The sequence below is a fragment of the Crotalus tigris genome, unplaced genomic scaffold (genome assembly GCF_016545835.1).
Source record: "Crotalus tigris isolate CLP2741 ecotype Arizona unplaced genomic scaffold, ASM1654583v1 scf7180000018396.560290, whole genome shotgun sequence".
In the NCBI taxonomy this organism is placed as follows: domain Eukaryota; kingdom Metazoa; phylum Chordata; class Lepidosauria; order Squamata; family Viperidae; genus Crotalus; species Crotalus tigris.
In genome coordinates, this window is record NW_024096980.1 from 173035 (window position 1) to 198720 (window position 25686).

Here is a 25686-nt window from a genome sequence, read left to right on the forward strand (position 1 = left end):
CAAGACCAAGCCTTAAGGACAAATGCATAGAAAGTCAAAATTGAGAAGATAGCAACAGACAGTACGTGCTGCCTATGCAAAGAAGCTGAAGAAACAGTGGACCACCTGGTAAGCTGTTGCAAGAAGATTGCACAGACTGACTACAAGCAGCGGCATGACAAAGTAGCAACAATGGTGCATTGGAAGATCTGCAAAAAATATCATTTGCCTGTAAGCAAAACTGGTGGGATCATAAAATAGAGAAAGTCATAGAAAATGATGAAATTAAACTGCTCTGGGACTTCAGAATTCAAACAGACAAGCACCTGCAACATAACACCCCAGACTTAACAATTGTCGATAAGAAAGACAAAAAAGTCTGGATAGTGGATGTGGCAGTGCCTGGAGATAGCAGAATAGAAGAGAAAGAACAGGAGAAGATAACAAAATACAAAGACCTACAAATAGAAATAGAAAGACTGTGGCAAAAGCAAGCAAGGGTAGTACCAATAGTCATAGGCTCCTTGGGTGCAATCCCAAAACTGGAACACCACTTGAACACCACTGGCATTGACAAATTCGCTATTAATCAATTGCAAAAGGCGGCCTCACTAAGAACTGCTTCCATCCTGTGACGATATCTGTAATACCATCAAACATCCACTTCTGCCTATCCCAGGTCCTGGGTAAGGACTCGATAGGTAGACAAAATGCCAAATCCAGTCTGAACATCTGGCTGACTGTGCGATGATCGATAATAAAAAAATTTGGAAGGGACCTTGGAGGTCATCTAGTCCAGGGCTTTTCAACCAGTGGTACGCGTACCACTTGTGGTACATTAATGAGTGGCAGGTAGTATGCAGCCCTGCCTAGCCAAGTGTAGTGGGGGAGGGAAAGAGCCAGCACAGGCAAGGACTTACAGTGAGAGTCCTCTGGAGCTGCAAAGGCCCCAGGCTCACTTCTGGCTCACCCTCCCGCATGAGAAAGGAGGGGGGGCGGAGACAGGAGAGCCTATAAAAGGAGGCAGTTTGGGCAGGAGAGAGAGAGAGAAAAAAAGCAGCAGTCTTGGGAGGAAGCAGAGTCAGCTGCACCAGAGGGGGAGAGGAGAGGGAGAGGAGGGGGAGGGTGGGGGGAGAGATCAAGCAGGCTGGCCATACAACTGCTGTGGCAGCCACCTGTGCTGACAGCAGCAAACAGGCAAGAAATGCAGCAGGAGAGGGGTTGCCCTCCAAGAGGAATGAAAAAAAGCAGCAATGGCTGGAGGTGACACGGAAGAGGGAAGGAGATGGAGAGTGGAAGGATTCTTATGTGCTTTTGTGACTGGGATTTGTGCAATGAGTGCTTTGTGTTCTCAAGGAGTATTTGGCAATTTCTATTTGGTTGATGGCTGGTGTTAGCTTCTATTGCTCTGCTGTTGTTAGCTGTAGGTTTTGCTGCAAAGGATTTTGAAGTATTTTTTCCTGAATACTTTGCCTGTAGCATTCCTTTACTTATGAATGGAGCCATTTGGGGAGGTTGCCTTAGCCGGCAGCCAGTACTTACATTTTTTTTCCTTTCGGCTGTGCTCCTTACTTTCCTTTCTAGCCAGTAGCTAATTCTTAAAGGGGAATATGCCTTTTTAAGCTAGTTCATTCAGCAGCTTGTATTTTCTGTCTCTGGAGGCCTTTCCTTGTTTGATCAATATATGGAAAATATGGGGGGGGTTTCAAATTCTTCCTTCAGAAGGAGATGGGAATGAGAAAAAGGGAGGCAGGAAAGGGAGGGAGGAAAGGAAGTCCCGGCTTAGCACTTGGCCACCAGCAGCTCTGCCATTGACTTTGCTTGTCAAAAGGTTGCAGAAGGAGATCACATGACCCTGGAACATTGTGACCATTATAAATATGAATCAGTTGCCAAGCATCCAAATATAAATCACATGACCCTGGGCATGCTGCAATGGTCATAAGTGTGAAAAATGGTCATAAGTAATTTCAGTGCAATTGCAACTTTGAACAGGTTTTTTTGGGGGGGGGTCAAGTTTTTGATACCTTGCTAGGTGGTACTCGAATATTGCCATATCCTAAAAGTGGTACAATTGGTAAAAAGGTTGAAAAGCCCTGATCTAGTCCAACCCCCTGCTCAGGCAGGAAACCCTATACCATTTCAGACAAATGGCTGTCCAGTCTCTTCTTAAAAACTTCCAGTGTTGGAGCATTTACCACTTCTGGAGGCAGGTTGTTCCACTGGTTAATTGTTCTAACTGTCAGGAGGTTTCTCCTTAGTTCTAGGTTGCTTCTCTCCTTGGTTAGTTTCCATTCGTTGCTTCTTGTCCTGCCTTCAGGCACTTTGGAAAATAGCTTCACTCTCTTTTCTTTCTGGCAGACCCTGAGATACTGGAACACTGCTATCATGTCCCCCCTTGTACTTCTCTTCATTAAACTACACATACCCAATTCCAGCAGCCGTTCCTTATATGCTTTAGCCTCCAGTCCCCTAATCATCTTTGTTGCTCTTCTTTGTACTCTTTCTAGAGTCTCAACATCTTTTTTACATCGTGGTGACCAAAACTGGATACAGTATTCCAAGTGTGGCCTTAACAAGGCACTGTAAAGTGGTATTAACACTTTGCGAAAAATATCGGCCTTGACGTGGTGCCTGTTGTCACCTGCGGTTGAGGGAACTGTTCAGCCCCTATGTTTGCAGTGGACGTGGCCTTGTGAAGGATTGTGAGGAATAGGTTGGGATTAAATAGACTCCCCGAGGAGGCTGGTTCGGGGGGAAGTTCCTCATCCTCCGACAAGGTAATTTCCAGTGGCTCCTCCTCTTGCGGAGAGGAATAACCGCTCATGGAGGAATGGACTGGAGATGCGGGCTCCTGTAAAACCTGGATCTCTGTGAGGAGTTCAAGGGACAGTGTGGCCGCTCCCTTGTCTTGTTGGACGCTGTGCTGTGATAGGGCGCGGTCCACAACTTTTGTTAATAAGGCCTCCAGACATCTGTCTGCAAAAAAGTCCCCTATGTCGTGACCTCGAAGTGTAGTGGCCGGGGGTGACATGGTGGGTTCCGTGGCCGCACCCGTAACAGCGGCTGTTTGTTGGGCTCGAGGCACGAAGCTGAAAGCACCAGCCTGAAGATGACGAATGGGACTTCGTCGAAACGTCGCCAAGACACTTCCAATTTTACGTGGGAGAAAACCCGAACAACCAAAGACCTACATACAAATACCCGCGAAAACCTCAGAAAACATATATATATATATATATATAGGTTGCTAACAAAGAATAAAGAGAGAACTGGTATAGCTATTTCGAGTTCCATTAACTCTCTTCAGCCAGACTTACTCTTCTGAGATTCGAACCTGGGCTTATCTGCATGTTAGGCAGTTGTTATGACCTCTAAGCCACAGGCTCTCTTCCACTCTGTTAGCTATCAGGAGAGATATATATCTTCAGTGTTATCTTCATTTTAGATGTCAAAAGGGTCTCTCTCTCTCCCTCCCTCTCCCTCTTTCTGCCCTTGGTCTGCCAGTCCTCTTCCCCCACTCAGTGTGTGTGTGTGTGTGTGTGTGTGTGTGTGTGTGAGAGAGAGAGAGAGGGGGGGGGCACTTGCGCTTTCTCTCTTTCCTCTCTCTCTCTTTTTCTCTTTCCCCTCTCCCTCTCTCTTTCTCTCTTTCCTCTCCCTCCCTCTCCTCTTCTTTCTCCAGGTGAGAAGAGAGAGAGAGAGAGAGAGAAGGAGAGAGAGAGAGAATAAAAGGCAGAGGGTGATGAAGGGGCGGGGCAGGAAGCAGCAGAAGACCCACTATCACTGCTTGAGGCATCCAGCTCCACTGCCCACCGGGCCTGTGGGGACGCCCCAGCTCACAGTCACGTTGGCAGGACGTCCCACCTGCTGCTGGCATCCCTGGGCTCAGGTTGGGGCCACGGGGCATCTGCGGAATGCTCCGCCCGTTGGCTGCATTGACAAGCCTCCCCTCGCGACGCCGGCGTCCCTGGGCTTAAGTTACGGGGCATCTGTGGAACGCCGCCCGGTCAGCTGCGTCACCAAACCTTCTCCCATGATGTCAGCGTCCTCGGTCAGAACCGGGGCAACGATCCACTTCCCGCCAGGACCAACGCTGGAACCTTCCGTGCTGCTGGTAGGTCTGTCGTGCTGGAGGAGCTGGGGCTTCTCCGCACTGAGCGGAGCTTCCGGTGATCCGCGACCCACCAGCATCGCCCAGGGAGCAATGCCCCCGCTGGCCGCTGCCCCAGCCGGGACTGCCGACCGGGGGGCAGCAGGAAGAACAAGGGGAGGAGGAGAAGGGCAAGGAAGCCGGCACCGGGCCTCAGGAGGAGGCGCTCCTGTGGGTCCGGCTGGGGTTCTTCTGCTGCTGGTTGGAAAATACCTCCCCCCTCCCTTTCTCTCCCCCCCATCTTCTGCTCACCTCACATTCTTCACCAACAAAGCAGCCGGGACTCCGGCACGCCTTTCCAGCCAGCTGGGCCAATGGTCCCATGGCTGGCATCGCAGAGGCTGCTCTCCCTCGGGGCCGTGGCTTGTGGAAAGACTGACCTGCTCAGCTGAGGCTCTGGCGGGCTGCTCGCAGCGGGGATCCTGGGGCTTCCCCACGCAGTTCCCCGGGTACGGGCTCCTCAGATGGGGCCAGCCAGGGAAAGGGATTTCCTGGCCGCGCTTTTCCCAGGGGGCGGGGCACCTGGGCTCAGGGCCAATCAGGAGCCCTGCGAGGGGGCAAATCCGAGAGAGAGAGAGAGAGAGAGAGAGAGAGAGAGAAGCACAAGTGCCTCTCTCTGCCTCTGTCTCTCTCTGCAAATGGTGAAGGAGGCTTGGAGCCGCAGAGGAAGGCTCAAAAGTGTCCCCAAACCCTCTCGCTCCATCACCCCATATCGCCCCCTTTTCGTTCCTTTGCCCCCACGTCGCCCCTTTTCGTTCCATCGACCCCCTGAAAAACAAAATCGCCCCTTGGGGGGCGATATTGCCCAGGTTAAGAACCATTGCTTTAGTGGAAATTGCATTACCTATTTAGAGTAACAACTGGTTGCTATATAAGACCCCTAAACAAAAGCTAAACTTGGAATCTGTTCCATACGTTAGTAAAATGTGGAATCTGTTCCATACGTTAGTAAAATGTTCATAATACATCAACTGACAATCAAGATTAATACTTCCAATTGTTTATAGCTCCTATTGCAATTGTAACCAAGAGTCCATTGCCTTCTCCTAGGTGACTATTCTTCAAAAACCTCTATGATGTTTGTAAAATTCTGATCAATTGCTATAGCTAGTAGAAGCTATGAATTCCTCCTTTATGCTATTAATTATTATTGTTAATTGCTTTAGGATTTTCACGCTATTTTAAAACTTAATTTTTATGGCTATTATACTTCATTACTAGTCTTTTTTTGTGTTTGGTCTTACACAGTAAATACATTTTGATTGGTCAAAAAACTAAAAAGTTTTTGAAAACTAAAACTAAATATTTTCTGGTTACTTCAAAAGGTCTTCAATTCATACTCACAAACTACTGAGATTATAGTACTATCACCATTTCACTTTTACATATTAGAGAATAAAATTCTTACATTGCGTAAGGTGTGAGAAAATAAATTCCACAAATTTCATTTTATTAAAGGCCAGGTTTTCCTAAATATGTTTTATGTATTTTATGTTTTATATACTGTATATTTGTACGGCTTTCATACACTGCATACTTTATTACTGCTTGGACACATAACATTTGTGAAAAAAAATCTGATTTTGTGAATATCCTAGTCTCTTATAGCATGAGAAAAAATGTTTGGAATATGGAATCACTTTGTTAGAAATATCACTTTTTTCCATGAGTTCAAATGTGATACAATTTAATCCAAGTAGGAAACATCCTACAAAATGAACTATGTTATTTCCTACTTTAGTAATCTGAGCATCTTAAGCAGGATGTGCAAACCATTTACGCTGAGAACAAAATTTGATCTTCAAACGGCATGCTAGCAACTTTATTTCAAAAGACGGTACCATCATCAAATAAATTTACATTAATCACTTAAAATGATTACATATCCTATGCCTTCACTCACATTAAAATTACAATTTGGTGCTAACTTTGGGAAAGTTACTGCAATTAATTGCAAAGCTCTATAGAAAGAAAATGTACATCCTGAATTTAAGGATCAAATTTTTTTATTAAATACAAAATATATTTAACTTAGATTTAGCTAGTATCTCTGATTCAAGAACTATTTGATATATATTTTTAATTATCTGGTATTTTATAATGTACATTTTATATTTAAGAGTTAAATATCATTAATAAAAATAAACACTACTCTTTTCACCAGAATACTGATCTGTAAGCATATTTTTCTTACAATAATTTTTAATAGAAATAGGAAGGTCTGTTCAATAGCTACAACTTAATAAATCACCAAACTGGACAACTTTTGTCAGCTGAAAATATACTTCTTTCTGAAGGCATATGTAAAATCTAACTCTGCTATGCTTCCTTTCATCCACCCAATTTATTAAATAGGAAAATGCAACTTGCAACATTGTCTAAGAGTACTACCTATGTCAATTGTACATATTTTGAAAGAGCAGAGTTTAGAAATGATGGTTACAATTTTAAAATTAAAACTTTCCGTTTCAAAACTAAAAGTTGAATTTTTCAACTTTTAATCTATTAAAATCCTTTTGCTTTAGTAAAAATTGTTCAATTAAACTAAGCAACAGATTTTTTTGAAGGAACACACTTTCTAAAGTATTTGGAAAGCAGATGCTTGTCCTCATTATTATGAACTAATGTATGTTCTGTAATATTTGCATGGTTTGCCTAAAACTGGTGGCCTTTTTCAAAATTTTCTTTTACTTGTTGTTGTTAATTGCGAAGTCGTGTCCGACCCATCGCGACTCCATGGACAACGTTCCTCCAGGTCTTCCTGTCCTCTACCATTTTCTGGAGTCCATTTAAGTTCACACCTACTGCTTTAGTGACTCCATCCAGCCATCTCATTCTCTGTCATCCCATTCTTCTATTGCCCTCAATCTTTCCCAGCATTAGGCCCTTCTCCAGTGAGTCCTTCCTTCTCATTAGGTGGCCAAAATATGTGAGTTTCAACTTCAGGATCTGGCCTTCTAAAGAGCAGTCGGGGTTGATCTCTTCTAGGACTGACCGGTTTGAACGCCTTGCAGTCCAAGGAACTCGCAGGAGTCTTCTCCAGCACCATAGTTCAAAGGCCTCAATTCTTTGGCGCTCAGCCTTTCTTATGGTCCAACTTTCACAGCCATACATTGCAACTGGGAAAACCATGGCCTGGACTATACGCACTTTTGTTGGCCTGGACTATATGCACCATGGCCTGGACTATACACACTTTTACTTATATGCAGGGTTAAATAGATCAATTAACTGAAATAGATACAATGAATCAACTAAGCAACTGATGCTTTATTAACATATAAGCAGGAAGCAGACACATTAATACTGCTTCCTTCCCAAATGAAACATAGCTGTGCTTTTAACAGCTGCATCAGTAAGATAGTCCTATGTGAAGCTTTCATTATGTGTATTTCCTCTTTTAATAAATATATTTCTGACATGGATCAAAGGGAAATATGTAATTTTCTTAACAAGGTAAGGGTCCCTTCAGACTGACCTTACCTTCTAATGACTATGCTGATAATCTTTTCTTGGCAATAAAACAAGGATGTTTCTTCCATTCTTCTTCTTCTTCTTTTTTTTTTTTTTCAAATTTCCCAGCCTAGTTTGTGGCCTTGGTATTTTCTGGCAGTTTCCCATCCAAGTCTTAACAGATCTGATTTTTTAGCTTTTTTAGATCAGCTAAATTCAGATGGGGACTGCAGCCAAGAAATTAAAAGACGCTTGCTCCTGGGGAGGAAAGCTATGGCAAATCTAGACAGCATACTAAAAAGCAGAGACATCACCCTGCCAACAAAAGTGCGTATAGTCCAGGCCATAGTTTTCCCAGTTGCAATGTATGGCTGTGAAAGTTGAACCATAAGAAAGGCTGAGCGCCAAAGAATTGAGGTCTTTGAACTATGGTGCTGGAGAAGACTCCTGCGAGTCCCTTGGACTGCAAGGCGTTCAAACCGGTCAGTCCTAGAAGAGATCAACCCCGACTGCTCTTTAGAAGGCCAGATCCTGAAGTTGAAACTCAAATACTTTGGCCACCTAATGAGAAGGAAGGACTCACTGGAGAAGGGCCTAATGCTGGGAAAGATTGAGGGCAATAGAAGAAGGGGACGACAGAGAATGAGATGGCTGGATGGAGTCACTGAAGCAGTAGGTGTGAACTTAAATGGACTCCAGAAGATGGTAGAGGACAGGAAGACCTGGAGGAACGTTGTCCATGGGGTCGCGATGGGTCGGACACGACTTCGCAATTAACAACAACACAACAACAACAACAAATTCAGCTAACTGCCTCTAGTTGCTGTATATCTAGTAAAAAATTAATGATACTCTCATATGAAACTGGACAGTGGAAACAGGAAAGAAATCTATTTCTCAAATATGACTGAATGCTTAGTATAACCAGATCTCAAATCAAAAAAAGTGGAGCAACGTACACTATGGAGAATATCTGAAATCTTAAATGAATTTTACTTTTGCATTGCAAAGAAATACAAATACAGTTTTTCCTAAAGTCAGATGTTTCTGATCATGTAAGTGAAAGGAAATTAAATAACATTGCAATATTTTTAATTGTACATTCACCATCCATAATTCAGTAAGGACAAAAAACTCATGAAATCTAAGAATCAACACTCAGAACAGAAAAGAAGATAAATATGGAAAAAGCAAGTTTTTTACCTTTTTATCTCTGGTCCTTACTTCCCCATAAAAATCTAGGGCTTCTTGTGCTTTCTGAAACCTTCCACGATGTAACAAATAAGCACAAATCATTACACCAGTTCGTCCCTTTCCAGCTTTACAGTGGATTGCTGCAACATGATTGCCATCTTCACTAAGCCATCGATCAAGATCTTCACAAAAAGGTTTGATGAGCTCTAGCTGTGGTGGGTTGTGGTCTTCAAAAGGGTACTGTGCAACTATAAAATAAAAAATGGTATCATTAAATTGAAGCTAATATTGCTTGCAAAAAGAATCTGTTGCATAATTCCTTGAATAAAAAAATCTGAGTGTTTCTAAATCTAACTCTATTAGAGATTGCCATGTACAGATTATTTTAATAACACGGGCTTCACAACTCAAAATATTGATCTCCATTTCCTCCAAGAAACTCCCATGAAAAAAATCTATAGAGATACGGAAAACTGTTCACAATTCAGTCTAAATCTATCTGACCATTTAGGTTTCTTTAAAAAAAAAAAAGCCCCCCAAAAAACCAAACAAACAAACACAGATTTATACCCATGGCTTTGGTTTATATATGCATAGAAATAGAAGTAAAATATGATTGGGTATCATATGACACATATTTAAGTTTATTAGCTCCCTCTGTCAACTTTTGTATTTAGCACCAGCAAGACAAGTGGAAGAGTTTTTATTCTTTGTCTCAATCAACCATATGTGAAATTAATCAGTGGCCAAGATTCAAATGCAACTGAATTTAACAGAAAATGGAAGCTCTCTCAGCCAGGGAATGAGTGGGGAAGAATGAACTACATAGCATTAAGGTATAGTTTATGAATCACATTGAATCAAGTTTGTGGGTGGTAAAATAAATGTAATGAAACTGAGATAAGACAATTACCTTATTTCCTTAGTACAAAATTTTGTTGCAAGGTGTGAAATCAGTGAGATATATTCAGACAAACCAAAACCTACCAAGTTGGTCAGCAACAAAAAATATTTCACCACCAAATGTAAGAAAAAAGCCTGCTGAGTAACTTCAGCCTACATATCACTGAGTATCAAAAGTTCCTTAAAATCACTGAAAGTACCAGGAGACTGCTGAACTTTCTACAAAGCTATATCCATTCTTGCATATTGGCAATTCTTACAGGATAGATTCTTCTCACCCTGGCAATTTATCTGCATTGCAGTGTTAACAGCCCCTTAATTCTTTCTTGATAATGGTTGGGAAGGAGTTATATAGTTACATTTCTCAGTGACTAAGGCAATGTAGGAAAAAATCCTTTTGATGAGATCATTATTGAGAAGTTGTGGTACAACAGACACTCTTAAACAGAGGTTGTAAGCTTTCATGATATCCAGATCATGAAAAAATGAATACCTCATTCAGGCAAATGATTGAACATGTGAAGGGCTCAATCTGGGTACAGAACATGCTGCACACACAGGTCTCATACTTGCTCTAACCTTCCTCCCTTCAGCTGTAAATTTTTGAGAAGGGCAGCTGCTCTTAAATTCTGTAGAATTAATCATTAAGCACAACATGCAAAACAATATTCTTTATAGTTCTGATACATGAACTCTTTCTTTCTTTAAACAGTGATTTCCAGTTTAAAACTATGCATATTTTACATGTTTTTACAAGCAGCCTATTTGCTGCTGCTGCTGCTGCCCTTTACTGTTAAATATAAGCCCATTCCCAATAAGGCACAGAATTAAGGGCCCCTATCTTTTAAGGTCTTTAAAATTTTGAGAAATGTTATGACCACTTTCAGAAATAGCTATCTCAATGTGTGTGAACAAAGCAGAGCAATCATTTACAAAATAACTATCCCCTCATCATTATTTTATACCTTGCTCTCTATAACATCAGTCTGTCATGAATTTTACTGAGTCAGTGGGCACAAATCGTAGGAGAGGCCTCTAAAATGTTTATTTTCAATATGCCACAGGGACTAAATGTCTGGAGATGTTCTGCTTTGAACTGCAAGAGTCACAAAACCTTGTGCAGGCTATAAATATAGTGTTTCCCCTTTTTAAAAAATTAAAATAATCCCCAAATAATAAAATCCTATAGGCTATACAGCCCAGCAAGTAGCATATTGATGTTTTTTAATCATAAGATGGAAAACCTACTATGTCAAAGAGAACTACATGGTCACACCGCTACAAAAGCTGATGCTTTAACAAATAAATTCCTTGCTCACCGTATGCTGGGATATACAATTTATAATCCATGCATTAACTCTTGAATGCCCACTATGTGACCTTAAGAGTATTCCTAGACTACATATTGAAGTTATTTACTTATTTTATCTGTTTTAAACTATGAGCGATAAAATCTGAGCCAGAGAGCTGGAGGGGGGGGGGTGTTGGTAGGGGTTTCTCTTTCAAAAACAAACTTCTTAGGGATCTAAGATACCTGTTTTCTCTCCAATGAGTTGAATTTTACTATTGTTTCAAAGAAATTGTTTCAATTCCTCTCTTACAAAAAAGCTGATAGGGTACACTCTGGAGATATCATCACTTCCTTAGCTGAACTTCTTGTTGCCCTCAGAGGATCAAATTAAAATAAAGTGCAAATTCTGGCTATGAAGAAAATATTAGTCCTAATTTACTAACTAAAACTTACAAAGAACCACAAAATATATATCCTATATAACATTAACCTCTAAATAAGTTCAAAATATGGACAAATATATAAATATACATCTATTCAGAGACAGCTGAGCTAAGCAGCAGCTGGATAACTATCAGGCTGTGTAATTACCTTTTAAGAATAAGCAATTTCTGAGGAATTGGGGAACATAACTCAGCATCCCAAACTTCTAAAGGGCTGTTCAAACGGCAGGGCTAATTTTTAGTTTTTCTAAATTGTATGCTTTGGAAGTATTTAAGAGTTGGGGATAGGAATACAAGGGACTAAAAATGAAATTCTTGAGATTGAACTCTTGCATGAAGTTCTAGGAGATATTTGGTGTGCTTGGAAGTCATTAGGTCATGAACTGTTTGTGAAGAGCCCCCCCCCAAATAATAAAGGGGATAAAAATAAAAGGAAAACTGACGTTACTAATACTAACACATAACACTTCAGATCTAAAATGGAATTATTATTCAAGGCTCTGCTTGCTCTCTTATTTCTGAACTTATGAAAAATACAAAACAAACATACCTCTGCAGTTAAATTTGGCGGTGTCATAATGTCTTTCAGCACATCTGAAAAAAAGTTAAAATTGCATGAAGCATTATTTTATCATTTAGTAGGGGGACAAACTTATTACATATAGTACAAATTTCTTTCTACAATGTAATACGACAACCATAAAGAAAAGAGTGAAGCACTACTGGTTGAATGTTTTTTGTGCCTTATAGATAAATATAGATTTCAGCAAACCATTCAAAATCAACAGGACTGAAAAAACAGATTTATGATCAGTCCTCAAACTTGCAACCATTGCAGCATCCCTGCAGTCAAGTGACAGGCGCTTGGCAACTGATGCACATTTACAAGGATCATAGCATCCCAGTCACATGATCACCATTTACAACCTTCACAGTCAATTTCTGACAAGCAGTCATTGGGGAAGTTGACAGGAAGTCTTAAGTTGTGGTCACCTGATGACTGTAGGGGATTTGTTTAATCACACAATTAAATGCAGCTGGAACTGACGCCATTAAGTAAGATGTAGTCGCTTGAAGTTTCACTTAATGACTACATTACTTATTGATGGATTTGTTAGTCCCAGTTACAGTCAGAAAAAGAGTACCTGTACATTTGAAAACATAACAGCTATATACAGAATTCTTTCTCTTTTTTGTGGTATTAATATGGTAATCAACGTACACCTAAATCCTAATAAATTTATATACAAAGTAATAAAATTATAGTGCACATAAATCTGAAAATAATAGAAAAAATGTGATTATAAGAAAGATGAATAACTCAAATAAAACGTAAGTTCATATCACTGTTCAGTTATAAAGTTCCTAGGCAAATTTGAGACTCTGGTAAATATATATTCTTTCCTTAATAACAAATAAAAACAACTCCTGCTTAAATAAAACTGAGCTGAGTAGGGAAGCAGGTAAAATAATGGCCTTATTTTTATTAAACATCAAACCTAGATTTTAATATGAATATATTGAATCTTTTTTAAAAATTACACTAAGAAAATCAATATTAAAAATATTTTATACCTGTTTTTCCTAATAAGGATCATTAGGAATTAAACTCCAAACTCTCAATTACTTTACAGAATAAACTATCATAACTTATGAGTTATTAATGCTTTAATTCTCTTTTTACTCATTATGAAGTCATTCACTTTCTAAAACTAAAACAAGTTAGGTAACGTATCATTGCTTCTTTTCCTGATTTGCTCAACTATACTTTTTGATTTAAAAAAGGATTACAAATAGGATTCCTATTTAAAAAAACAGGCTGCGGAAGTGAAAAGCTGATGTAAGTGATCAGGCAGTGCCCAAAATCGCACCCCTGGTCCATGGAAAAAGTGCCCTTCTCGGAACTGGCATCCAAAAGGTTGGGGGCTGCTGCTTTGAGGATTTTAATACATTTAAGGCCAGTATATATATAGAAACTACATATAAAAAGCATACTTACAGATTGTATATCTTGTAATGGTTTTTATGTTTTGAATCCAGAAACCTTAAAAAGAAAAGTCATAGGTTAAACTCATTTTGATGCTATTTTTTTTAAAAAATAGTGAATAAAATATGTGCATCACTAAGTTTGAGAGCAATTTTGATCAAATAATATTTTATGGATATAACCTATCAACTGCTGCTTTTCACTCCTATATTTTTTCCCTGAGTTATAAGTCTAAGAAAATGTTAAATTTTACTTATAATAAAACTCTAAAAAGTATCCCTGTTACTGAACTAAAGGAAGTTCAATTTCTAGCACCATCTATACTGAAATTCAATTTTAACTTTCATACAATCTGTCCAAAATGAAAATAAATTCAACACAACAGAAAACAAAACAGAGTCAGCTTTAAATTTATCTGATTTTAATAGGAAAAACCTCAATTTCAAATAATCAGGTTTTTAAGCAAAGATGTGGTTCTATGTATTTTAATTACATTAATTACAATTAAATACAGAATGTGGAGTATTAATGTCCCCCCACTATTCTAAGAAACCCCAATATTCAACAATTATAGTTAAAATCTGACTCATGTGCTAAGTCACGGGTGTCAAACTTGCCACGTCACAAGATGTGTCGTGACATATCACGGCTCTTTTTGCATTGCCGGCAATGGGGTGGGTGCGGCTTCAGTATGATGAAACCAGCCCACGGGCCGGCAGTTTGACACCCCTGTGCTATGTGGTTACTGGTATTTTAACAATTTAAATAGTTTCTTCAAATGCTGGGACATTGCATAATTTATGCAGTGGCATATAGCACTGCATCATTTATCAAAAACCACTCATAAAATTTATTCTACATATTTAGACAAATGTGATTATTTCTTACATAATCATAATCTACCTTCATGAATCAATATTTCTCAAACTGAAAAAAACTTAACAGAACCAGTTCTTAATACATCAAACCTGAATGAGATTTAATAGAGGCTAAATAACTGAGAGTTTAAATGGGGAATGGGGTCTAAGTTTCTTAAGGCAGAGATGTCAATTATCTAAATAACCAACAGTTTCAAAACTGAAAAGTCCAAGGAAAAAAAATCCGTAAAGTATGAGGAGGACAGGACAAAGAAACACCAGATTTAAGCTGTAGTTAGGATAAGAAAAGACTATATGCTAATGATGGTAGAGAAAATCAACTGTTTATATTGGTTTCATGTTGGTATGCAATAAAGATTCCTATTTAGTTTTGTTGAGTAGACTGTCTGGGAAGCTTTTGCTGAATTCTATCTTAGATCCCTGACAAAATCTGTATGCTATGGTAAATCATCAATTCAGGATTTCAAATTTATTTATGATTCTTGTTTTCTTAGAAGTAATTCAATCAACATTGTTAGTATTAAGGTAGCTATTTAATTGTGACGTTCATGATATTTAACTATTTGGATGAATTGATTAAGCTCTATGCATGAGTACATTGCTACTGCACACTTGAGACAGAATCAATTGTTTAGTGTTACTGCAAAATTGGACAGAGATACTTGTTACACATATCAGCTCATAAATTATTATAATTATTTCACCCATAAATCCCAGGGAAAAATTTTATACAAATGTATTCTTATAGCAGTGTACTGAAGTACACCCAAATTCTTTGTCCTATTATCAAGTTTCAATTTTAGAGTCATAAATAGTTTTAGTACATAAATAATGCAGTTTTTATATAGAATTGCATAATTATTTTACTAATTTTATCTTGAGATAAAGAATCAGAATACCATTCCTCAAATTCTAGATCTCCTTGTCCAAAATATTGCTATACTATTATATATGACAGCATCTCCCAACCTTTTCTATGCCCCACACCCCTAGAACTCTTCTGATATATTCTCACACCCCTTACAAAAGTTTGAAATAACAGCAACAAATTATGCACTATAATTTTGAAAGCCCAAGATTTTGCATCCCCTGGAATATCGTCTCGCACCCCTGGTTGAGAACCCCCGATATATGATAATTAATACTTTTCCAGTACTTTTTTTCTCAACAATTTGCTATCATAACAAGTTTACCATGATTTTTTTAAAAAAGCATGTTTTTAACAAATATATTGTAGTAATAGCAAGCTGAATTGTAGGAGATTTTAGATTTGTATTTAATTATTTATTTTAATTTTTATTCTAAGATGGCGGCGCCTGGGTCAGCTGTAGCTGTATTGGTTCTCAAAGGTGAAAAGTTTTTGGAGGGATATAGGCCACATGATCAGGAAAGTTTTAATGTGTTTGAGCAACATGGTGGGACTAAGGTAACATATGATTGACAATCTTTGCTGGTATGGCAATTTTTTGGCTGTTTCGGAACTGTTGGTGAGACTAACAGTCGTTTGCGCTGTCTGAAATTGTTCTGCTGGCAGCAAGATCTGACTGCTGGCCCAGCGATGGATTCTACTGCAAATCAGGGCTGTTTCCAAAGGAGGCAGAGAGGCCCCGGGGCTCATGGATTAAAGGAACTGGATGAGGCTGTCAGCAGGCCCAGAGGAAGAGAGAGAGGCTTTTGGAGAAGTTGGTGGTGGTGGCAGCGTGTTCCAGGAGCGAAAAGGAGCGAGGCCCCTTTAAGGAAAAGGTGGAAGAAATAGGATCAGAAAAAGGAAAGGAGGAGAGGTTGTCGTGCTAATCACATGGAGCTCCATTTCTATCTGTCCTATTTGCCATCATTCGCTCCCTAGAGACTAAAATGGACATTCTGAAATTTGAGCTGGCCATGAACAAGGAATGTATATTGGAGGTGGTGACCCTTTGAGAGTTGTATGCAACGAAATTTCATTCTGATGTATGCCGATTGATGTACATTCAAAGTGACAATAAAGTTGTTGTTATTATTATTGTCAAACAGATTACTTTTAAAGTCTAACTTAGTTAAAAATTGCATCAGCATAATAATGTTTTACTCACTTTGGGTATATACAAATTAAACTAATCAGTAGATATAATCTGAAGTAATAATATATATTGAATCTTTTTTTTTCAAATATCCATTATTTGCTGAAATGTAGTTCATGTAAGTGAAATATGTCCAGATTTGATCTATCCACTAAATATATTTGCACAGAATTATAACTGATTCTTGTTCTTTTGCCACCCTTTTACTACCCTCTTCATAGTCTAATAAGCTTGACTGTCACGTTTCTGGATGTGAAAATGAATCAACAGAAAGCTGGTAAGTCAAAACCACAAATGTAACCATTGTTTAATAGCTCTAAAATAAGAGTACTTATTTCAAAATTCTTTTGTTTACTCTAGCTATTTTTCAATTAATCAGATGAATCAGGTCTTTGGAAGAAAGGTACCCTATTCTTCACTTTTGCTTTTTAAAGAATTGTTTTATCCTTTTTTAAATTTCTGTTATCACCAAGATTTCTAATAAATGGATACAAATAAAATACCAAAATTCTTAACATTTCCTACCAGAAATAGTATTAATTCTGTACATGAAAGAGCAGATTGAGTTTTCTTGTACAAAAATATTTTATCACTATTATTATACCACTAATATTGAGTGGAACTAGTCACAGTGAAACTTTTATTTTCAAATTTAAATCAATTATAAACTGTTAGACCTTCAAAAATCAGATAGCAAGATTCCAAGACTTCCTGTTTCAAAATAAGCATCTGATGTATAATGTATGTATATTATATGCAGTATAAGGAATGTTGTTATCCATCTAATATGAATGAAATTTGTCTTGTAATTACAATATTTTTATTTTTTCCTTTGGAATTTTTTTTCTTTTTTAAATCTATGTTCTGTTTATTAAATATCAATTGATGATTACATGTATTAAGTCACTGTCAACCCTTAGTGGACACACAGAACATTTTTCCAGAATGTAATAAAGAAAGCAAAAACTTCTGATCTGAACAGAAAGATAAATTACTTTATCACAGCTTCTTCTTAAAGATAGCTAAAATAAGACAAATGGAATGGCATTGTGATATTAGTTTTACTAGAAAAGTAAGCAGTATGAACACTAGCCAGGCTAACCATGGTAAGAGATTGACCTGTGTAATATTTAAAAAGCCATCTGAATTGCCAATGTAGAGGCTATTTTTCCTTGAGGTCATGTTTATTCTCCAGGTTAGAACTGAAAATATGTGATGCAAGATTAAGAATCCTTGTTGGTAGACACATATACCATAAAAACAGCTTTGTCATGTCCCAGCTGAATGCATATTTAGGCATGACCCATTTGAGGGGAAAGTATTGCCTATAGGTAAAGGCATCTGGAAAAGCTATAAAGCAATTGTGTTGTGCTTTCTAGAGGACATGACAGACTTAATATTATGAGGGGGATTTCATTTCACAAAGCACGTCTCTGAAAGCTTTACATAACCCTAAATTAAATATGTGCTTCAAGAATCCCCTCCTCCAAATTATAAGTGTGATATAAAGAACTGTGTTTATATAAATCTACTCAGGCCTATAAATCATATGCAGTAAAGAAGATGCTAGGTCTGAGGGAACAAAAGGTTTTTTTTATTTTTGGGCAGATTAATTCATAGAACTACTTATTTATTGCCATTATCAATGGCATTTTATTTCTATGTTTTTATAATAATCCTATTTTTACCACCCTGCACCATACATATGTACTCCAACTGATGAAGTGGAATGATAAAGCTTGTATGATAATAAAATTAAGTAACCCTTCTGGTATTATAAAATACTTTTACTTTTAAACATCAAATTGTTTTGTACAAGTTTCAGTTCTCACAATGAAATGAAAGTTTTCTAAGCTCCATTTAAAAATAATTTATATTTAATACTTAAAACAAACTGAACCAAAAAAACATCAATAATAAAGGAAAAAGGAAAAAAAAATTACAATTTATTTCCTATATCTGTGGCCAGGCATTGAAGGAATAGATTCACAGATAGTGGAAAATTAAAATGGGACTGAGATTTGTTACACTTAACAAATTCATAAGAGAGAGTAATATTATTTGAAGCAACGAAATTCATTTACCACTTTTCTGACTTGCGGTTATTATGCTTTTACGTTTCAGTTGACAGGGCAGGAAGAAGCTAACTTTGATAGCTGAAAGGGCATTCCCATCAGGATTAAGGACTTCAATGGATGAGGTAGTGATGCAATTATTGAGAGGGGACAATGTTGAGGGGGGGGATATTTTTATATATTACCCCTCTCTCTCTCCCTCCCTCCCCCCCCTCTCTCTCTCTCTCACACACACACACAAACACACACACACAAACAAAACACAGAATCTAAAATAATATATAGGCTTTTTAGATAGAAAATACAGCACAATTTCCAAACTTTCTGAAGGAAATGGAAGAGACTTTCATGCTGTGGATAGACAATGGCTAAAATGATGATGATGAGATTAAATTCAAAGTTTAGTGCTTTCTTACCTCCACTGAATGTTTTCACAGAACAGAATCCAAATTTTCAAAATACTTTTATTCTCTAATCAATTCTTATATACTGACAGCATTAGATTCATTCATTCATTCATATCCAAAATTGTAAACATATTGACAAACCACAAAATATTAAGCTTGTCATTGACATACACATTGAGAATACATTCTTACCTCACAACGTCGTCAATATTGTTTCTGTACACGCCTTCAAGTCGTTCTGCCGGAAAACCCATTGCAATGATATTTGGATAAATATCTGAATATTCATGTTAAAGGAAATATTTACAAATTTTACAAAATTGCAGAATAATTGTAGTAAATACTTCAAATATTTAATTATATAAATTGAATTTTTAAAAATTGCTCAGCTACACCCTAATCCTAAACCAAGCATTTTTAATCACAAAGCAGTGCTTCCCTAAAACTGGTTTGTCATTTAATTAACTGTCCAACTTAAAAGCAACAGCACCTAAAGTGACTACTACAGTCAGCCCTCAATAAACAACCACAATTGAATCCAGGATTTTAGTCATAAGTTGTTGCAGTCATTAAGTGGGTCACCATGACTTGATTTTACAACTATCTGTAATATATTTTCACCACAATCATGAAACAAACCATACAGTTGTGAAGCAAACCACATGATGACTAAGCAAATTCATTCCCACTAATGGGCAGTTTTTGCCCGAAACCACGGGATACTACAACTGGTCATAAATGCAAGCCAGCTGCCAAGCACCTGAAATGCAATCATATAACCACAGAGGTAGGGGGTGGGTGGGTGACAGTCGTAACTTTGATGACAGATCATACGTAACTTTTAGGGACCTGTTGTACCTTCAAACAGTTGTTCAGTGATTAAGTAAGTAGTACATTGAACAAAAACTGTCTTCCCACATAACTTCTCTTCGAGCAACGTGATACAGAATTTTAAAAAATCATTTCCAAAGAATCTAATAAAACCATTGCCTTCAGGATGTATATTAGTGCTTATTTTAAATATATGTACTTAAGGTCAAACAGTATTACTGTATCATGACTGCATTATGAATACACAGGTATAACCTATCTCTAAACTTAGGAAAGAAGTTTACAACCATGTACATCACTAGAGATAATAACTATGCTCAACTAACCATTGAATAGCCAGCAACCCCCACAAGTCACAAAGCACAAAGTAGTACTGGAAGACTAATAACAAAACAGCCTGTCAGAATCTAACGTTGTAAGTAGAGGAATGTCTGTATTACAATATACTATATTTGACAAACAGACCTACCATAACAAGAAGATGCCATAATTATTGTAAAGGTAGGACAACAGGCAGGAGGTGGAAATATGAAACAGCAAGTATTCTCCCTATCATCATTTTCTTCATTTAGCAAAACACCACTGACTCCCAGTAAAATAAAAGAAACACAGCATGGACAGAAGAATGAATCTTTTCTCTTAATAGGATTTTTTCTCACTAAACCTTTTTACCTTGCTAAATTTATATAATTTAAATATGAGCAGAAGGGGCGTTGTCTTACCTGAACGCCTTTTCTCAGCACGGAGATAAAGAATCCACCAATGGGTTAGCTCTATCTTCCTGCCCATTAGACCAAGTCAGCCAAACTTGCCACGCCTGTCCTGGGCTAAGCCACACCCAGTCTTGACAAGGGTGAAATCAGCTGACGACAGTCTGACGTGTTGGCTCCCAGACCCCTAATATGGCCTAACTGACCTTAAGGGTGGGAGTGGATTCTCCATCTCCGTGCTGAGAAAAGGCATTCAGGTAAGACAACGCCCCTTCTCCAGGACCAGGGATGGAGAATCCACCAATGGGACATACCAAAGCCTCACTGTCCCAATGGGGGAAAAACAAGAGAAGGCTGGAGCCACGTCCCCAGTAGCTACCTGTTGAGGGACCCTCCTTCCAAAAGAAGCATCCGCAGATGCAAATCGGTCTATCTTATAATGCCGTACAAATGGAGAAGGTGAAGACCATGTCGCCGCCCTGCAAATCTCTTCAATAGAGGCCTGTGTGGCCCATGCCGTGGAGGTTGCAGCACTGCGAGTAAAATGTGCCGTGACATGTGGCACTGGCAGGGAAAATGACCGGTACACCTCCACAATGCAAGCCTTGCTATGGTTGAGGCGGACATCCTCTGCCCGCTAGAGGCATGGTGAAAGGAAACGAAGAGGGCTTGAGACTTGTGAAAGGGTGCCGTTTGCTTGATATAGTAGCGTAATGACCTGCGAATGTCCAGTGTGTGCCACTGCCGTTCCAAGGCATGGGACAGATTAGGGCAAAAATCCAGCAAAACGATTTCTTGAGCCCTATGAAAAAGGGTGTTAACCTTAGGAATGAATGTAGGGTCCAATTGAAGAACCCCCCGGTTTTGGTGAAAGGTGCAGAGGTCCTCCCTGACCAACAGTGCCACGAGCTCAGAGATGCGCCTGGCTGATGTGATAGCGACCAGGAAGGTGACCTTGAGAGACAAAGACCTCAGAGTACAAGTTCTGATAGACTCAAACAGCGATTTGGTGAGGGCCCATAGGACCCGTGGCAATTCCCAGGAAGGATACCTCTGTACCACGGGAGGTTTTGTGTTGGTGGCGCCCTTGAGAAAGGAGTGTATCCTGGGATGCTGGGCCAAAGGGGCTGAATTGGCGCAGGTAAGTAAGGTGGACAGAGCCGCAACCTGCCTGTGAATGGTATTAGGTGCTAAATCCGTCGAGGCCCTCGAGCAAGTATTCCAGGATGCTCGGGATTGTCAAGTCCAAAACATCTAGTAGCCGCCTCTCACATCAATTGCAAAAATTCCTCCATGTGGAGTCATAGATGCGATGTCAAGCCCGGGAGGGTGCTGCGGTGGAGGGTGTCGCCAGCCAACGGGAGGCCTGAATCATGGAAATCACTTGTGTCGAGTATGATTCCCCGGCTCAAGATCTGGCGCTCAAGTGCCAGGCAGCTAACTGCAGCCACTGGGGTTCTGGGTGTTGTAGAACTCCCTGGCTGAGAGACACGCGGCCCAGAGGAATCCTCCATGGGGAAGATCTGGAGAGATTCACTAGGTCAGTGAACCACGGCCTTCATGGCCAATACGGGGCCACGAGTATAACCTCCATCCGTTCCTGCAACATCTTGCGGATGGTCGCCGGAATCAGAGGGAGAAGGGAGGAAACACATAAAGCAGAGCCCCCCCCTGCCATGGGCATTGAAGAGCATCTGCTCCCTCTGCTCCCGGAGATGGGAACCGGGAGAAGAACCTCGGGATTGAGAATTTACCAGAGAAGCGAACAAGTCTACGACTGGTTGTCCGAACCTCTGCGCTATTTCCCCAAAGAGGCCCGGGTGCAGATGCCATTCGGAATGATCCACGGTCGACCTGCTTAGAAAGTCCGCTTGTCAGTTTGCCTCCCCCGAGATGTGTTCGGCCTTGAGGGAGGACAGGTTGGTCTCTGCCCAGGAGCCCAATGCCTGGGCCTCGGTCATCAGGGACCTGGATCAGGTACCCCCCTGCCGGTTCACATGAGCCTTTGCCGCCACGTTGTCCGTGAGGACTAGTACATGTTGTCTCGCCACCCTGTTGCGGAAGTGGCGGAGGGCCAGGTGTATAGCTCTGAGCTCCAACCAATTAATATTGTGTTTTAGGTCTGCTTGGGACCATTGTCCCTGAGCCAATTGAGACTGCAGGTGTGTTCCCCAGCCAAACAGACTGGCGTCTGTCGTAAGTCTGAGCCAGGCGGGTTCCTTGAAGTATGACCCTCTGGCTACTGCTGGCGAGTACCACCACCTCAGGGACCGCAGGATCTGAGGGGGAACCCTTACCCGTTGGTTGGAGGAGCTGGTGCCCAACCTTTGGAAAGGGAGGAGGAACCATTGGAGGTTCCTGGAATGCAGTCTGGCCCAAGGCACTATCGCAATGCACGAGACCATCTTTCACAGGAGCTGGGAAAACAGGACCAATGGTACTATGCGTTCCCTGCGTACTCTCAGGGCCCGAGTCCGGGTGCTGTCCCGACATTCCTGTGACAGGTATACCTGGCAGCTGAGTGTGTCTATGACGGCGCCCAGGTGTAAGAGTCGGGTGGAGGGAACAGTCTTGACTTTTCTGAAAGTTCACTGAAAACCTATGCTCCTGAAGGTCTCTATCAACGTCAGGTCTGACCGGGCGGCTTGAAGGGAGGATAACTGAATGAGAATGTCGTCCAGATATCACTAGACACACCGGTACCATTCGGAGGTGTGCAGCCAACACTGCCAGGACTTTGGTGAACACCCTTGGAGCTGATGAGAAGCTGAATGGAAGAGCCCTGTATTGGTAGTGATGGCCCACATAGCAGAACCTGAGTAACTGCCGGTGGTCGGGGAAGATGGAGATGCATCTTGAATTTTCGATATGCGATATGGTAATTTAGACCTTTGAGGTCTAGAATCGCCCTCCATCCTCCCGAGGCTTTGGGAACTACGAAGAGGATGGAGTAAAATCCCTGCCCCTGTTGACCGCCCGGCATCGATTCTATGGTCTTTGTCTCCAAGAGATGACGAATGGCCGCTCGCATGAGGCCGCTTTTGATAGCGTTCATTGATTGGGGCAAGGAGTGAAGCGCCCTGGGGGACTAGACACAAATTCCAGGGAAAGATTGTATTGAATGGTCTGACGGACCCAGGAGTCTATGGTGGTGGCTTCCCACTGGTGGGCGAAGAGTGCCAGCCTGCCACCTATGGGGGGAGCAGCTCGAGAGTCACTTGGATCTTCTATAGGGGTGACCCCCCCTCGAAAGGGCCGCTTGCTCTGGAATTGTTGTCTGGGTCTGGGGCCGGTCCTGTCTGATGGACGATCCTGTCTGGCCATGAGGGGGTGGGGGGGCTGAGAGCCCACGCCCGTTCCTGGCCGAAAGTACTACCTGTGGGCGTATGGGTTAGCACGCCTGTCGGCCCGTCTGTTGAGGTGGGCCAACACCTTCCGCTTGTCCTTATTTTCAATCAAATAAGGAGCCAGGGCCTCTCCAAACAGCTGACCACCCTGATAAGGGTCCGTAGCTAGACGCCATTTGGACTTTGGGTCAGCTTGCCAGTGTCTGAGCTATAGCATCCTACGTGCTGAGACGTTGGATGCTATGGTCCTAGATGAGAACCTGGCCGCATGTAGCATGGCATCTGAGACATACTCTGATGCTGCAACAAGCTTGCTCAGGTCTTGTTGAGTACGTACCTCCTCCAGGGGAAGCCTGGTTTGTAGTTGGCAAAGTCAAAGTAAGGAGGTCCTAACAAAAAAGGATGCACAAGTGGCAGCTCTTACCACCCACACCGCCGCCTGGTGAGTTCTGCAGAATGCCAATTCCCATCTCCTCTCCTCGGCCTTTAGCACCTCTGCCATATCCGACACTATAGACGAGGACAAGAGGGGATCAAACGGTTCATCCACCGTTGGCACCTCGAGATCCTCTGCCAGGTCTGGCGCTGCGCTGAACAGTTTCCTGTCCATTCCCCCCCAGAGGGGGAAAGGTGCCAGGTGATACCCACTGCTTCCGGATCACATTCCAAAAGAGTGCCGGGTAAGGGACGTGGTGCTGAGTCACGACCAGCTCGAAGAACGCCGGGTTCGAATTTGAGCTGGGCGGTGGGTCTGGCTACAGGATCTGATCAGGACCTATGTTGGCCATGGAACTGGCTCTGCGGAGCAGTGGCAGGAAAAGGGACGGGTTGAATAGCACTCCAAATGGGGAAGGGTCTGGGGGAGGGACTTCCTCCTTCCACCAAGACATGACAGGTTGGTCGTCCTCCGTAGGAGATAAGGCCCTGCTATGATAGGACCGGGATGGAGAGGAGGGACCCTAGTACTCAGGTGCACCCGGCTGAAAGAAAGTTGGTATGGAAGCCACAGATTCAAGTCTGGGCCTGTGGTAGGACCTGGCAGCAAGCGCCTTGTCAACCACCTGAGCGATCAGGGTTTGGAGACGATCCTCAGAGGGGGAGCCCTCGGGCTCAGCCCCCTTGAGCCCTGCCGCTATGGGGATAAAGGTAGCCTCTGGAATTAAATGTGGGCCCACAGTGACAATGATGGTTGGTGGATCGCTTGAACTTGATCCACCCCAGAAGAAGGGAGATTCCCCTCCGGGAACCAGACCCCTTGGGTAGAAGAGGAGGGCCCCAAAGGGAGATCGAAGAGTGCGTCCTCTGTTTGCTCTGCCTTTGCCCTGGCCTGCTTCTGTGCTTTGGAGAATTCTTTCTCCAAAGACTAGTGCCTTCTGCTAGCCTGTTTCTCCGTCAACTTGGAAGGCTTCCTTCCAGAAATGGTCTTGGCTTTGATCCTGCCTGCCACCTCCTGCTTGGAGGATTTCTGCCTTTTGCGGCTAGTGGATGGGAAGGCGGTGTTCTTAGGTTGAGACACTGTGGAGTCCTCCATCCTGAGGTGAGCTATCTCAGAGGTGCTGAGAGGGAGCTCTGGCAGGGGATCAGTTGGCTGAGCAGATGGAGCAGGGAATTTTGTCGTCCTGCTCTCCTGACCACCCGACCGGTAGAAGAAGCAGACGGCTTGTCCCCCTTTGGGGTCCATTCTTGTCTACAGCTGCGGCAAACCTGCTTGCTTGTAGATCTCCTGATAACGCTAAAAGGTGGCCAGGACAATGAGTTGCACCAGAAAGTGTTGGGAATAGAAGCTTCTGAAGAATTGAGTAATGAATTGTGTTTTGTGAATTATGAATTTTATGAAATGTAATTTTATGAATTATAAGTTTAGGAATTATAGTTTTATTATGAATTGTATGAATTATAATTTTGTGAATTATTGTCCCAATGGACCGAGCCTGACAGCGTGGGCCAAAAAGATAGCAGGCCGGGGCGACTGGTTGTG

At 41.2% G+C, this 25686-nt stretch overlaps 1 protein-coding gene across 4 annotated transcripts in view; it reads right to left on the reverse strand.

Moving 5' to 3' along the window:
- The window catches only part of PTEN (phosphatase and tensin homolog), a 105616-nt gene that overhangs the window by 60637 nt on the left and 19293 nt on the right, over positions 1–25686 (reverse strand). For 2 of the 4 annotated variants that reach the window (XM_039352000.1, XM_039351999.1), the window contains exons 2-5: positions 19013–19097; positions 13413–13457; positions 11964–12007; positions 8786–9024 (exon numbers count right to left, since the gene is read on the reverse strand). The exons of 1 other annotated variant lie outside the window; for it this stretch is intronic. In XM_039352000.1, the coding sequence (XP_039207934.1) occupies positions 8786–9024; positions 11964–12007; positions 13413–13457; positions 19013–19074 (390 nt within the window). In that variant the 5' untranslated portion in view covers positions 19075–19097. The remainder of the gene's footprint in view (positions 1–8785; positions 9025–11963; positions 12008–13412; positions 13458–19012; positions 19098–25686) is intronic. One more of the 4 variants, XM_039352001.1, reaches the window with a different exon arrangement.